The sequence below is a fragment of the Myotis nattereri genome (assembly GCF_964212035.1).
Source record: "Myotis nattereri genome assembly, chromosome: 5".
Lineage (NCBI taxonomy): Eukaryota > Metazoa > Chordata > Mammalia > Chiroptera > Vespertilionidae > Myotis > Myotis nattereri.
This window is the reverse complement of record NC_138080.1, coordinates 33,005,575-33,018,277: the sequence shown is the minus strand read 5'-3', so window position 1 is coordinate 33,018,277 and position 12,703 is coordinate 33,005,575. Positions and strand designations below refer to the sequence as shown.

The window sequence follows — 12,703 nt, the reverse complement described above, 5'->3', positions numbered from 1 at the left end:
TAGAAAACGTGCAAGTACTGGCCCAGGTGCTCACTAAATTGCCCTCCTGGATGCTGCCACTGGGTAGTGCTTTACTGCAGTATAGTTTAGAAGCAAATCAGTCAATACTTCTGAACATCAGTATTTTTAAAATTTATATAAAAGGGATAATAATATATCTTCCCCATGCCCTCCTCGGGGTGATGTGAGGCCTAAGAAAGGGCACAAAAGTGCCTTTCACACCTTAAAGTTGCACAAATGCAAAGAGTTCTTAGGAAGATCTTCTAGGAGTTGTCAGCCAAGGCGACCCTAGAGTCTTCTCTCCTTGTGCTCGCCCAGCCCTGTTTCCTTACAGCTATCCAAAAACAAAGCAGGGACTCTTTGAGCATGTGTGACTGTAGCGCTGAATGACTGAATTTTAAAACTCCTCTTTATTTTAACAGCAAACAAAACTTCTAGATGGTGGTGCTAGTAGAGGTCAGGTGGTCAGGTAGTCACTGATGTCCCCAGGTAAGTTCGGAGGGGATGGGACACATCCTCTGGGGCAGAGGATGGTGGAGAGAAAAGGAACCAGAAAGGGAGCTCTGTGGTTTTCAGGTTCGAACTGAGTGAGGAGAAGAGAGGAAAAAACTTCCCTTGCTCTGAAGTTTTCCCTGGGTGTTGATGAGATTTAGTCTTTGGTGGCGACACCAGAAACTTTTTTTTAAATCTTTTTTTATTTTATTATTGATTTCAGAGAAGAAGGGAGAGGGAGAGAGAGAGAGAAACATCAATGATGAGAGAGAATCATTGATCGGCTGCCTCCTGCACACCCCACACTGGGGATTGAGCTGCAACCTGGGCCTGTGCCCTGACCGGGAATTGAACTGTGACCTCCTGGTTGATAGGTCAATGCTCAACCACTGAACCATGCTGGCTGGGCTGACACCAGAATCTTTAAATTCAACTCAACTCAACTCAAGCATCTTTCAGATGCTTACACAGAATCAGAATCAGACTCAGGAAAGGACTTCCCAATAGGAGGAGCGGTAAAAGCCAGGAAGGAAGGCATCCAGGAACTTGGGCCTCTCAGCATGGCTGTGAAACCAGTGGGACTAACTGAACAAAGTCATGCCTCAAAGCAGGTGTGGATGAGCAGATGAGGTTCTAGAATTTTCCTTCTTTCTACTCTTCTCTGCAGTGTTCTCATCAGGACCACCTACGCTCAGCTCTCTGTCCCCATTGCCTGGAACATTGTTGGCCCCATAACAGTAGCAGGAGTGGAAAGATGAATGATTAAAGAAAAGAATGAGTCATCGGATTATCGGAACAAGCGTTCCATGGTCTTGTTCTCTAAACTCAGCCCTAAGCCTTGGTCTCCTTCAGACTCTTCAGTCTTTATCCAGCTGGCACACATGGTCAACAGACGGTGCCATGGAGTTTTTTGTGCCCTGATAACCGTGGAGCACTGGGTCCCTGACCCAACCCTCTGCAGCTGCCAGGAGCTTTGTGGGCACAATCCCATCTGCTCGCTGCCCCCATCTGGAGAGGTGGGCAGGGCGGAGAGTGTGCCATCTTTCTCTTCTAGATCAGACAATATGCCAGCGGGTCGAACGCCCCGCGCAAGGCTGCTCAGCAGGTGGTGGGGCCAAGACTCAAAGGCACACTTACAAACTCCTCTCCTGCAGGGAGGGCGGGAGGGCGGGGTGACAGGTTGAGGAGAAATGAAGCACCAGTGATGGAACCTACTCCAAGAGTTGGTACTGAATGGCCTTGGGGGCATGAGAATGAGGCAGATGGAACAGGTTTTATGACTCCATTAATAATAATTCTGATCCCCACCTGAACTCGGTGGTGACACTATTAAAGGACCTCCAGCCATATCCTTTTTTTTTTTTCTTTGTAAATTGCAGTAAAATATAGATAATATAAAATTTACCATTAGTGACATTTGGTACATTCACAATGTTGTACAAGTTGTCACCCCTATCTAATTCCAGAACATTCTCATCATCCTAAAAGGAAACCCTGGTGCCCACTATTTGTATTGAGAGTCAGATGATGTACTGAGGACCTGGCCAGAGCCTAACACATCGATATGAACAAGATATGCCTGAATGTAAGACAACCCCAGTCTCCCAATGAGGAAAGTTTTGTTTTTTTAAAACACCAACTTGAATATGTAAACTTTTTAGGGTAATATTCATATATTTTCCAGGGACACATGTTTTCATTCACACACTATATAAAATAATACATTCACTTAAAAACACGGCTTTCCCCCAACTCTCCACATTCGCTCACATCTTTGACATCAGTGTCTTCCTTATAACCAGAAGCACTTTTTGAACCAGCTGCCTGCAACCTGGTTTATAGTATCGTCTCCACAGTGCAAACAGAGTTGGCTATTTCTTATCATTCCAGAAGATGTTTAAGCATTTTTTTAAATAACAGCTTCTTTGAGATATAACTCACATACCATAAAATTCTTATGTTTATAATGTACAATTTGGTGAATTTTAGTATATTCACAGAGTTGTGCAATCATCATCTCTATGTAATTGCAGAACATTTTCATCTCCCCCCCCAAAAAAAAAACCTGCACCATTTGCAATCACTCTCTTTTCTCCCTTTCCCCCCAAACCTGGCAATCACTAATCTGCTTTCTGTCCCCATAGATTTATTATTCTGGATATTTTATATACATGTATTATATAATATATAGTTTTTTGGGTCTGGTGTCTTTCACTTTGCATAATGTTTTCAAGGTTCATTCATGCTGTAGCATGTGTCAGCAACTCATCCTTTTTATGACTGCATAGTATTCCATCTTGTGGATATACCATGTTTTGTTGATCTAGCCCTCAGCTGATTGGCATTTGGGTACTTCCACCATTTGGCTAGCATAAATGGCACCGAAATTCTTCTTTTGGCCTCCCTTTTCAGTATGTTTATCTTCATTTTATTTTATTTTTTAAATATATTTTTATTGATTTCAGAAAAGAAGGGAGAGGGAGAGAGAGATAGAAACATCCGTGATAAGAGAGAATCATTGATTGGCTGCCTCCTGCACAGCCCCCATTGGGGATCGAGCCTGCAACCCTGGGCATGTGCTCTGACTGGGAATGGAAACTTGACCTCCTGGTTCAAGGTCGACGCTCAGCCATGAGGTACACTGCCTGGGCTGTTTATCCTCATTTCACACATGCAACACTGGGACCAGACAAAGGGGGGCTTTGGTGTCATCTTGGGTCTCCTCTGTCCAGCGAGTTCAGGCTTATCTTAGGGCAGAATAGCTGGTTGACCCTGAGAATGTGAAAGATGCTGGTCCTCAAACCAAGGAGAGCCCAAGAGCCCTCCCCTCTTGGGAGGCCTGGTCCTCACCTTTCACATCTGTGTGGAGTGTGAGGAGCAAAGGCACATCTGTATCGAGGATGCGTGTCTCTAAGACCCTCTCTGGTGCTTGCTCAGGTTTGGCGGTGAGAGAGAGCTGTGTGGAATCCAGCGGGCGCTCCGCCAGGTCAGCAACTGGAAGCCCTGCTGGGGAAGCCGTCGATGTTCAAGTCACAGCAAAGCCCTGGCCTGCCCTCCTCCTGAGGCCCAGGGGCAGCCAGACCTCTCCTCTGAAGCCATGGGCCCCTCCCATCCTGCACGCCCAGCCCTGGCCAAGCTTGGCCTGTGGTGGCTCCTTCTGACCCCAGCAGGTGAGTAAGTGTCATCACTAGGACCTCATGTCACACCTACAAGCTCACAGGCTGTGGAGGAAACTCCTGGGTGGTCTCCTGGCTAGTCTGCAGGGGACTTCAAGTAGCTCGGTCCACAGTGAGGGGCAGGGCGCGCACAGGTCAGACACTGGCAGCTGCGGCACCCGGAACCTCCCCGGCTCCAGTGTCCCTCATCTGTAAGTGCCAATCGCGCTGTGAACCTCCCAGGTCGCCTGTAAGGATCCTGTGAAATGAGAGGTCGTGACCAGCACCTGGAACACAGTCACGCTCAATGCATGGCGACTGCTCCTACTGGTCGCTTCTCTGGATTTTAGCCTCCACTTGCTCAGGCAGCAGGGCCCTAAGAGGTGAAGCTGTTCGCAGAACAGACACGGAGAGTCCCGTCAGACAAGTTTGGGACACTTTTCCCTAGCTCCTCAGTTCTGGGCTGAATCTCCTCTCTAGGTCTGACTTCTTCCTCACTCCTCTGCCTTGACACCCCTCCTCAACACTCATTTCCATGCCTTTGTAGAGGACAAAGAGCAACTAACATTTCTTGAGTTCCAACCATGGGCTGGTTGTTAAGTTCGCACACACATGACCCCATTTAATCCTCAATAGTGCTGTGAGATCGGTTCTGGAGAGCCTCCCCACTTTACAGATGAGGGAACTGAGGCGCAGTGAGGCTGAGTGGCTCTGATTTGATGGGAGAGGGAGTCGGGCACCCACCAGCATGGACTCCTGGAGACCCCACTCTTCCTTCCTGTCCCACAGTGTCTGTGCCGCGAGCCCCCCACACCCAAGCCGAGGATCGCCTCTTCAAACACCTCTTCAGGGCTTACAACCGCTGGGCACGGCCAGTGCCCCACACCTCCGACGTGGTCATCGTGCGTTTCGGGCTGTCCATAGCCCAGCTCATCGATGTGGTATGCCTGTCCCACTGCCCTTTGAGCCCTAGGGATCAGCCCCCAGAGCACAGGCCCTTTTGCTGGGGTCCTCCCTCCCTCCTCAGCTCCAGTGCCTGTCCCTCAGCACCCCCAGCACACCTCATCAAAGCTCCCCTTCCTCCCAGCCCTGGGGCCCCTCCTGGGAGGACACTGAGTTCGCAGTGGGTTTCTAGATGCTCTGCTCATTCTGCTGGACACAAGCCCAGAGGACCCAAGGGGCCTGTGTGGTCCTCAGTGTCGGGAGGGGCTTGCTGTTGCATGTAAGAGGGCCTTCTGGAGAGGGAGGGGCTGGAGTCAGCCTGCCCCAGGCCCCCCTGGCTTCTGGGGCTGGTTCTGCCGCTCTAACTTCTCTTCTCCTCTCTCCCGCTGCCTCCCGGCCAGGATGAGAAGAACCAGATGATGACCACCAACGTCTGGCTCAAGCAGGTGAGGGCCCCTCCGGGGAGGCAGGAGCAGGGGCCATGCTTTCCCTCTGCTGCCAGCTCCCTCTCCTCCCCGGGTCCCTCCCCAGGTTCATGCATTTGTGTACACGTTACACAACTATTCCTGGAGGGGAAACGGCATCACGCAGGGGGCCCTTTTCAACTCGGCGCTGTTTCAGTGCAAATGCACGAAAGCAAAAGGGCCCATGGACTGGGAGGCAGGGTGCAAGCCCCGGTGCTGCCAGCAAAGTTGCCTTTCTAGATGGTAGCGGTTATTATTTTAATTATGATAAGCCCCTGTGAGGCGAAGGACAGGCTTGCGTGTCCATGCCAGTCCTTCTCTCTTGGGAGTGGTTGTTCCTTTTAGGTCCAGAAGAGACACGGGAAACCCTCCCGGAAGTAGGGCCCTACCACTTGGGAGTTATTTCATTGCTGGGATATTCGTGTATTGAGCATGTACCAGGGGCCGGGTGTTAGCAATGCAGGTGTTGTCCTTGGCTTCCTGGAGCTTCCAGGGGCATTACATCAATAAACACGCACAGCCACCTGTCATTAGCGTGTGTGACAGGGCCATAGAGGAGACTTCAGAGAGTGAGTAATACTCACCTGGTTTGGGGGAGAAAACAGATTCACTTGGACCGGCTGGTGTAAGCCCTGCTGGACTCCTAGGGGGCGCTCTGGCGCACATTTGAACTCCCCTTTCTTAGCTGTATACTCTGGCAGGCTTTTACCTCTCTGCTCCTCGGTTGCCTTTTCTGTGAAATGGAGCAATACTCCCACCTTTTGGCATTCCCTGCCCGGGTGCAAAAAACTGTAAGTTGTGATGCATTAGCAAATGTTACTGCAAATGAGTGAGGTCCTCCCCACCCCCTCCGCTAAGTCCTCCGCTAGGGCATAGCAGAACGAAGACGCCCAGAAGCGGGACTAGGGTGCCTCATGTGCCCCGGACTCTGGACATGAGAGCTGGGGCAAAGCGAGAGATTGGCCATGTCCGACCAGGCTCCTGACGCCCAGCCCCGGGCCCTGCCTGCTCCGTGGGGCTGGGTGACGAGGTCTGGTCAGAGCTCCTGAATCCGGCTGCTGGGGCGTCCCGGGCTGCCCCGTGTTTGCCCCGAGACCGCCTCCCCGGCAGCACCAGGCGCCCTGACTCCCCTCCCCACGCACAGGAGTGGAGCGACCACAAGCTGCGCTGGAACCCGGCCGAGTTTGGCAACATCACATCCCTCCGCGTCCCTTCGGAGATGATCTGGATCCCGGACATTGTCCTCTACAACAAGTAGGACGCCGCCGGGGTCTTGGGGAGGCGGGGGGGAGGCCCCCGGGAGGAGTTTCTGGGTTGGACTTGGGCAGCGCGCCCCCTTGTGTCTCACCTCTATGTCTTTCTCTGAAGTCCTGCTCTGCTATTACTACCTCCTACTCCCACCTTTTCTTTCTTTCTTTCTTTCATTTTGTTCTCTTGCCCATACACCCGAATTTACTGAGCACCTGTTATGTCTCAGTGCTTGTGCTGTGCGAGTGGGATACAGATTTTCCAACACTATTATTTGAAAAGCGTGGCTGGTGCGGGCTGTGAAAACAATGCCTAAGGCTGGAATTTTGCAGGAGGGCAGTGTTGCTAGAGCAGGGAAGCAGCGGCTGGGGTACCACCCTCGAAGGCAGCAAGCTCACTTGGCATGGGTATTTTTAAAAATCGTATCACTTGTATAGTTGCCTTGTATTCAAGACCAAAAAGGACCAGTCTTTGAGCGTAATGACTAGAAGCCAATAAAAGGCAGGATGGTGTCTAGAGAGCCAGGCAAGAGGAGGGGAGGAGAATGGTGTTTGGTCGCAGTAGTTCTTCATTTAGAAGTCTAGCGCTTAAAATTAAAAGGTATTTGGCATCATGGTCATGTGAAATGTTGTCTAAAGTGGGGCTGTAAGGAAATCCTGGGGATGTGAGTAGACATGAAAAAATGGCCCTGTGGTCAAATAATCCTGGATAGCACTGCAACCATTGACCCTCCCAGTCCTCTGGGAAGCACAGCAGCGTTTCAGTGTTAGAAGTTGTGCAGCCAGGAAACCAGTTCAGCCCAGCATCTCCAGATCCATTTGACCCAAATTTGGAAAAGCCGTTTCTAAAAACAATAGGACAAAGGGAAAAGATAGACTTTTGGAGTTTGGGTGCCTCCGGCTGGGTCAGAGGGGAGCCACAAGGGTTCCCTCTCAGTGGAGCCATTTCTGTAAACTGTCAGCAAGGGTTACTGGGAGGTCAACACCGCAGGTGCCCAGGGCCTGCTGCTGCCACCGGAATCACAGGCACCTCACCCCATATCTGTGTCCTGAAGCCAAGATCCACCTACTTTCAGCTTCTTGTGCTTCTGGCACGAGTCAGAAGCAAAGTCCTTAGCATCCCAGATGCCCTGGAGTTGTAGGATGGCCAGCCAGGCTTTGGCCAGTGTTACTTGAATGTAACAGGTAATTCTTACGACAGGACAAAACCGCAAACCAAATTCTTATATTTGAAGAAGGATGTCCTCCACCCAAACACCCCATTCCAGGTTTAATGAAGATCAAAGACATCACACTCTCCTTCCTCAAAACAGGGAGCATGTGTCCATCTAGTGGTGGTTTTGTGTGATGACACAATGCTTTTAAAAAAAATTTTTTTTAACTTTTGCCCAATCTGGGATTCTCTTTCAAAGTTTCCCCCGTTTTCTTTAAAAATATGTTTTTATTGATTTCAGACAGGAGGGGAAAGAGAGATAGAAATATCAATGATGAGAGAGAATAATTGATCAGCTGTCTCCTGCACGCCCCACACTATTGGCTCAAGCCTGCAACCCCGGTGTGTGCCCTGACAGGGAATGGAACTGTGACCTCCTGGTTCATAGGCAACATTCAGCCACTGAGCCATGCCACTGGCTGGACCAGCGTTTTCTTTAAAAGGCTCCCATTTCTAATCTCTAGCTTGGAATGACTCCATGGGAAAGAAGTCTCTTCCTGCATGTTTTGGTTCTCCTGCCTTTAGGTTTGACCTTGAGAATTATTAAAGACTAAAGGCCCAGTGCACAAAATTCATGCATTGGTAGGGTCCCCAGAGGCTGCTGGCTGCCAGCAGAGCATTCCCGCCCTTCTACCTGCCCCCTGGTCGAACTCCTGGTGGAGGGAATAATTTGCATACTACGCTTTTATTATGGAGGACTAGGGAGCAGAACACTGCGTCACCTCCTAGAGGGAATCAGGGGTTCAGGCACCCAATTCCAGTGTGCCCAGAACCCCTTGTGGGCCCTTAGATGCCTAGCTCCATGCCGCAGCAGGCCCTGCCCCTCTAATCCAGGCACACCCCGTGAATTTTGTGCTTCCCCTCCTGTTCCTTGTTCTGGAGGATGCTCTGCTGGGACCTTCTCCACCTCATCTCCCCACCAAGTCCTATCATCAGTGGCAATTTTCATGGGGACCCTGCTCTCTCCAGCCAGAAGTGCTCGCTCCAGGCAGAAGTGCTCACTCCAGCCAGAAGTGCTCGCTCCAGCCAGAAGTGCTCACTCCAGCCAGAAGTGCTCGCTCCAGCCAGAAGCGAGTCCCCCCCACAGTTCTTGAGGAGTGCTCAGACAGCCCTCAGAGCGCTGCTGGCAGACGCCTCCCTTGGGTGGTGGGTGCTTGGGGCTGTGTCCTATTTTCTCCTGCTTCCTTCAGGGCAGGCTGAGTCTCACACTGTGTCCCCCTAGTGGCTGAGGCTGGCTCAGAAATGCACAGTAAATGGATAGCACCAAGGCATTTCCTTCCTTTACTAGCAAAGATGCTGGGTCTCTTCTCAGCAAGGTACTAAGGATCCCAGGTGGACAAGACGTGACCCCCAGTGGAGGGCCTTACCATTTGCTGGGGGAAGAAAATGCACTCATAAATAATCACTTTAAACTAGTAAATAAATACAAACAGAAAAATCAAGCTACACTACCCCATAAACACATAATATATATATGATCTATAGGGCAGTCAAATATATATATATTAGAGGCCTGATGCACAAAATTCATGCAAGTGTAGGCCCTCGCAGCCCCTCACAGCCCCGGCTTCGTCTGGACAGTCATTCTGCTGTTCAGTCTAATTAGCATACTAGCTCTTTATTATATAGGATATAACATCAGAAGGTTAATAGTGGCTGTTTTTGACATTCTTGGAATTTTATAGTCTTCAATATTTCTTCTTTGTAATGTAAAAAAAAAAATGGTGCTTGAAAAGACAACTGCAGTAGCTATAAATGGCCGTCTGCTTGGGGAGTCTCACACAATGGCTTAAAACCCAATAACTTGGTCAAGTTTGGCTTTGTTGTCGGGGTCCCCCGGCTGCAGCCTGGTTTGGGCAGGTGGGGTGTGCCAGGCCCTCCAGCTCCTCTCTTCTCCTCAGTGCAGACGGGGAGTTTGTGGTGAACCACATGACCAAGGCCCACCTCTTCTCCACGGGCACGGTGCACTGGGTGCCGCCCGCCATCTACAAGAGCTCCTGCAGCATCGACGTCACCTTCTTCCCCTTCGACCAGCAGAACTGCAAGATGAAGTTCGGCTCCTGGTCGTACGACAAGGCCAAGATCGACCTGCAGCCGATGGAGCAGACGGTGGACCTGCAGGACTACTGGGAGAGTGGCGAGTGGGCCATCGTCAACGCCACGGGCACCTACAACACCAAGAAGTACGACTGCTGCGCCGAGATCTACCCCGACGTCACCTACTACTTTGTCATCCGGCGCCTGCCCCTCTTCTACACCATCAACCTCATCATCCCCTGCCTGCTCATCTCCTTCCTGACCGTGCTGGTCTTCTACCTGCCCTCCGACTGCGGGGAGAAGATCACCCTGTGCATTTCCGTGCTGCTCTCGCTCACTGTCTTCCTCCTGCTCATCACCGAGATCATCCCCTCCACCTCCCTGGTCATCCCGCTCATCGGCGAATACCTGCTCTTCACCATGATCTTCGTCACCCTGTCCATCGTCATCACGGTCTTCGTCCTCAATGTCCACCACCGCTCCCCCCGCACCCACAATATGCCCCACTGGGTGCGGGGGGCCTTTCTCAGCCGTGTGTCCCGGTGGCTACTGATGAAACGGCCTCTGCCACCCTTGGAGCTCCATGGCTCCCCAGATCTGAAGCTCGACCCCCCCTATTACTGGCTGGAGACCAATGTGGATGCGCAGGAGAGGGAGGAGGAGGAAGAGGAAGAGGAGGAGGAAGAGGAGGAGGAGGAAGAGGAGGAGGAGGAGGAGGAGGAGGAGGAGGACAGATGGGTGCCATCCCTCTCCACGGGTGTCCTCTACAGCCATGGTGGTCTGCACCAAAGGCTCTCCGGTGCTGAGGCGAAGGCCCCATTGCAGAAGGGCGGGCTCCTGCTGTCACTTCGCATGCAGAAGGCACTGGAAGGCGTGCACTATATTGCTGAGCACCTGCGGTCTGAGGACGCTGACTCTTCGGTGAGTTGGGGCTGGGCCCCTCCCCCGGGTGACCCTATCAGCCTAGAAGGGCATCACCTTACCCCAGGGTGTTGGGTGGGCCAAACCAGTCTCCTTCATGAGAGGACCCATCTCCCTCAGTCCTGGCCTGGGGAGTAGAAATAAATAGTGATGGAGAATGTCTAGTTGGCAGCTCTTAAGACCTGAGTTGGCAGATGGCAGACTAAGCCTGACTGGGAGACAGCTATATGGAGGGGAGGGATCGCAGGTGCAGAGCTTCTCACGCCCCCCGCCATTTCTCACCATTACCCCGTGGGGGTGGGGGTGGGGGTGGGGGTGGGGGAGGGCAGAGGGAGTACCATCCAGAGAGACCAGACGTCGGGCTGCTGCCTTCCTCCTTCGTCCTGATGTCTCCCTCCTCCTGGGCATTTTGTGAGCTTCACTGTTGACCAGGTGGGCTCCCCCCCGGCCTCTCCGGCATTATCGGTGAGCCGGCCCTGCCCAGGATCACACAACTCTTCTTAACAACCCAGGGAAGGGTGAAAGGCGGGAGGCTATCCCTGGGTGGCCTTGTGGAGTCGATAAGAAACATCCATCATGATCTAATCTGGGAGCAGCTAGGAGTTCAGACCCACTCACCTGCTCTGTGAGCCCGAATTCCACAAAGCCCCCCACTCCCCCACCCTCACCTCCAACTCCCCCAACCTTCCCTGGGCGGCACCTCCCCTCCCCCTCTCCACCTCCTGGGTGGGTGGGTGAGTGGGGGCCGCGGGAACAAAGTGGGCAGCGAGTCTTCCCCATTTGTAAGTACCAGGTGGTGTGTTTAAACCACTGACGGCCCTGGGTGGGCCCAGAACCTGCTTGTCCCCTCCAGCCTCTCTCACCTGGGCCTTGGGAGCCTCGGGAGAGCTCTGGGCTATGTCAAGGGCAGGTCAGGGCGGGAATCACTTAGGGAAATATTGCTTGAGTCTTGAAACAACGCTACTCCACACTCGCCCCCATTTTAGCTTCTCAAGGTCTCAGTGAGGGCCCCCTGGCCCCGGTGCCGTTTTTTTACAGGGGCTGGGCCTGAGAGAGACCCACCCCTTTCCAAGGCTGGGGCCTGTCACTGAGTGCGCCTCCCCCCCCCCCCCCCTTGCAGGTGAAGGAAGACTGGAAGTACGTGGCCATGGTCATTGACAGGATCTTCCTCTGGCTGTTCATCATCGTCTGCATCCTGGGGACCGTGGGACTCTTTCTCCCCCCGCTCCTGGCTGGAATGATCTGACTTCACATCCCTGGCTTCCGCCCGAAGGTGGCCCCGCTGCCTGTGTTTGCTGCTGCCTCTAGAGTCCACCTTTGGGGTCCACACCCCGTGACTGCCGGTGCCTCTCCGTGGCGTCCCGACGCTGGCCCCGCCATCGAAGACTTCCTGGCCCCACTCACCCAGCAGACACAGTCTGTGCTGAGAAGCTCCTGGGCCCAGAGCCCTGTAGGGATGGGAGGAGCAGGAATGGAGGCAGCTGCTCTGCAGAAGGCCATGCCGAGGTGCTGACCATGTGAAGCTCAGGAGAGTCCCCTGAAGCAGCGCTACAGACACCGAGTGTCAGGAGGGCCGAGCAGGGGGAGCCGATGGCAGGGGTGGGGGTGGGGCCAGGCGAAGAGGAACAGAACACAGACCTCAAAGGAGCTGTCATTGGGAAGAGGGGAGAAGGCGCCACGTGGGGCACACGGGCTGTGAGCAGCGTTTCGGATTCTGGAATGAGCCTGAAGTGTCCGGGCAGCCGGGCTGGGGTTGGTTCCAGTGTGGGGAGAGTGGCTGGCGGTTGGGAAGGAGGGTTGGGGTGTCTGAACCGGGTAGAGAAAGGGGTTCAGAGTCTGAGACCGCAGACCTGACAATAGAGCGGTGAAGGCTTTCCGGAAGGGGAGGAGGGGAGGCAGGGCAGGGGAGTGGAAATGCAGGGCGACCCTCGGCAGAGGAAGGAGGGTGCATGGTTGGATGCCGGTACTGGGCCAGCCCACGCAGCTCCGGTGAGCCCTGAGACATGCCCCCGCCTTTAGCCTTCCCCTCCACCCCATCCCCCCAAACCGGCTCAGCACCAGCTGCCCCAGGAGGTTGAGAGTCCCTGTCTCCGGGGGCACCGTCTGCCTTTCAACTCGAGTGGACAAACCACAAGGCCATCTCGAGCCACTTTCCAGCCACATCAAGCCTACAGCTTGCTCCCTCCCTCCCTCCCTCCCTCCCTCCCTCCCTCCCTCCCTCCCTCCACAGGG

General features: G+C 53.2%; 1 protein-coding gene across 1 annotated transcript; it reads left to right on the top strand.

Annotated features, from left to right (window-relative positions):
* Nucleotides 1-3,589: 3,589 nt before the first annotated feature.
* LOC308520765 (neuronal acetylcholine receptor subunit alpha-2-like) lies at nt 3,590-12,048 on the top strand (the record flags this gene model as incomplete). Its single annotated transcript, XM_081093486.1, has 6 exons — nt 3,590-3,662; nt 4,437-4,588; nt 4,991-5,035; nt 6,198-6,307; nt 9,415-10,471; nt 11,592-12,048. The coding sequence occupies 6 exons, from the start codon at nt 3,590-3,592 to the stop codon at nt 11,715-11,717; spliced, it is 1,563 nt and encodes a 520-aa protein (XP_080949612.1). The 3' UTR covers nt 11,718-12,048.
* Between the last annotated feature and the right edge of the window lie 655 nt (nt 12,049-12,703).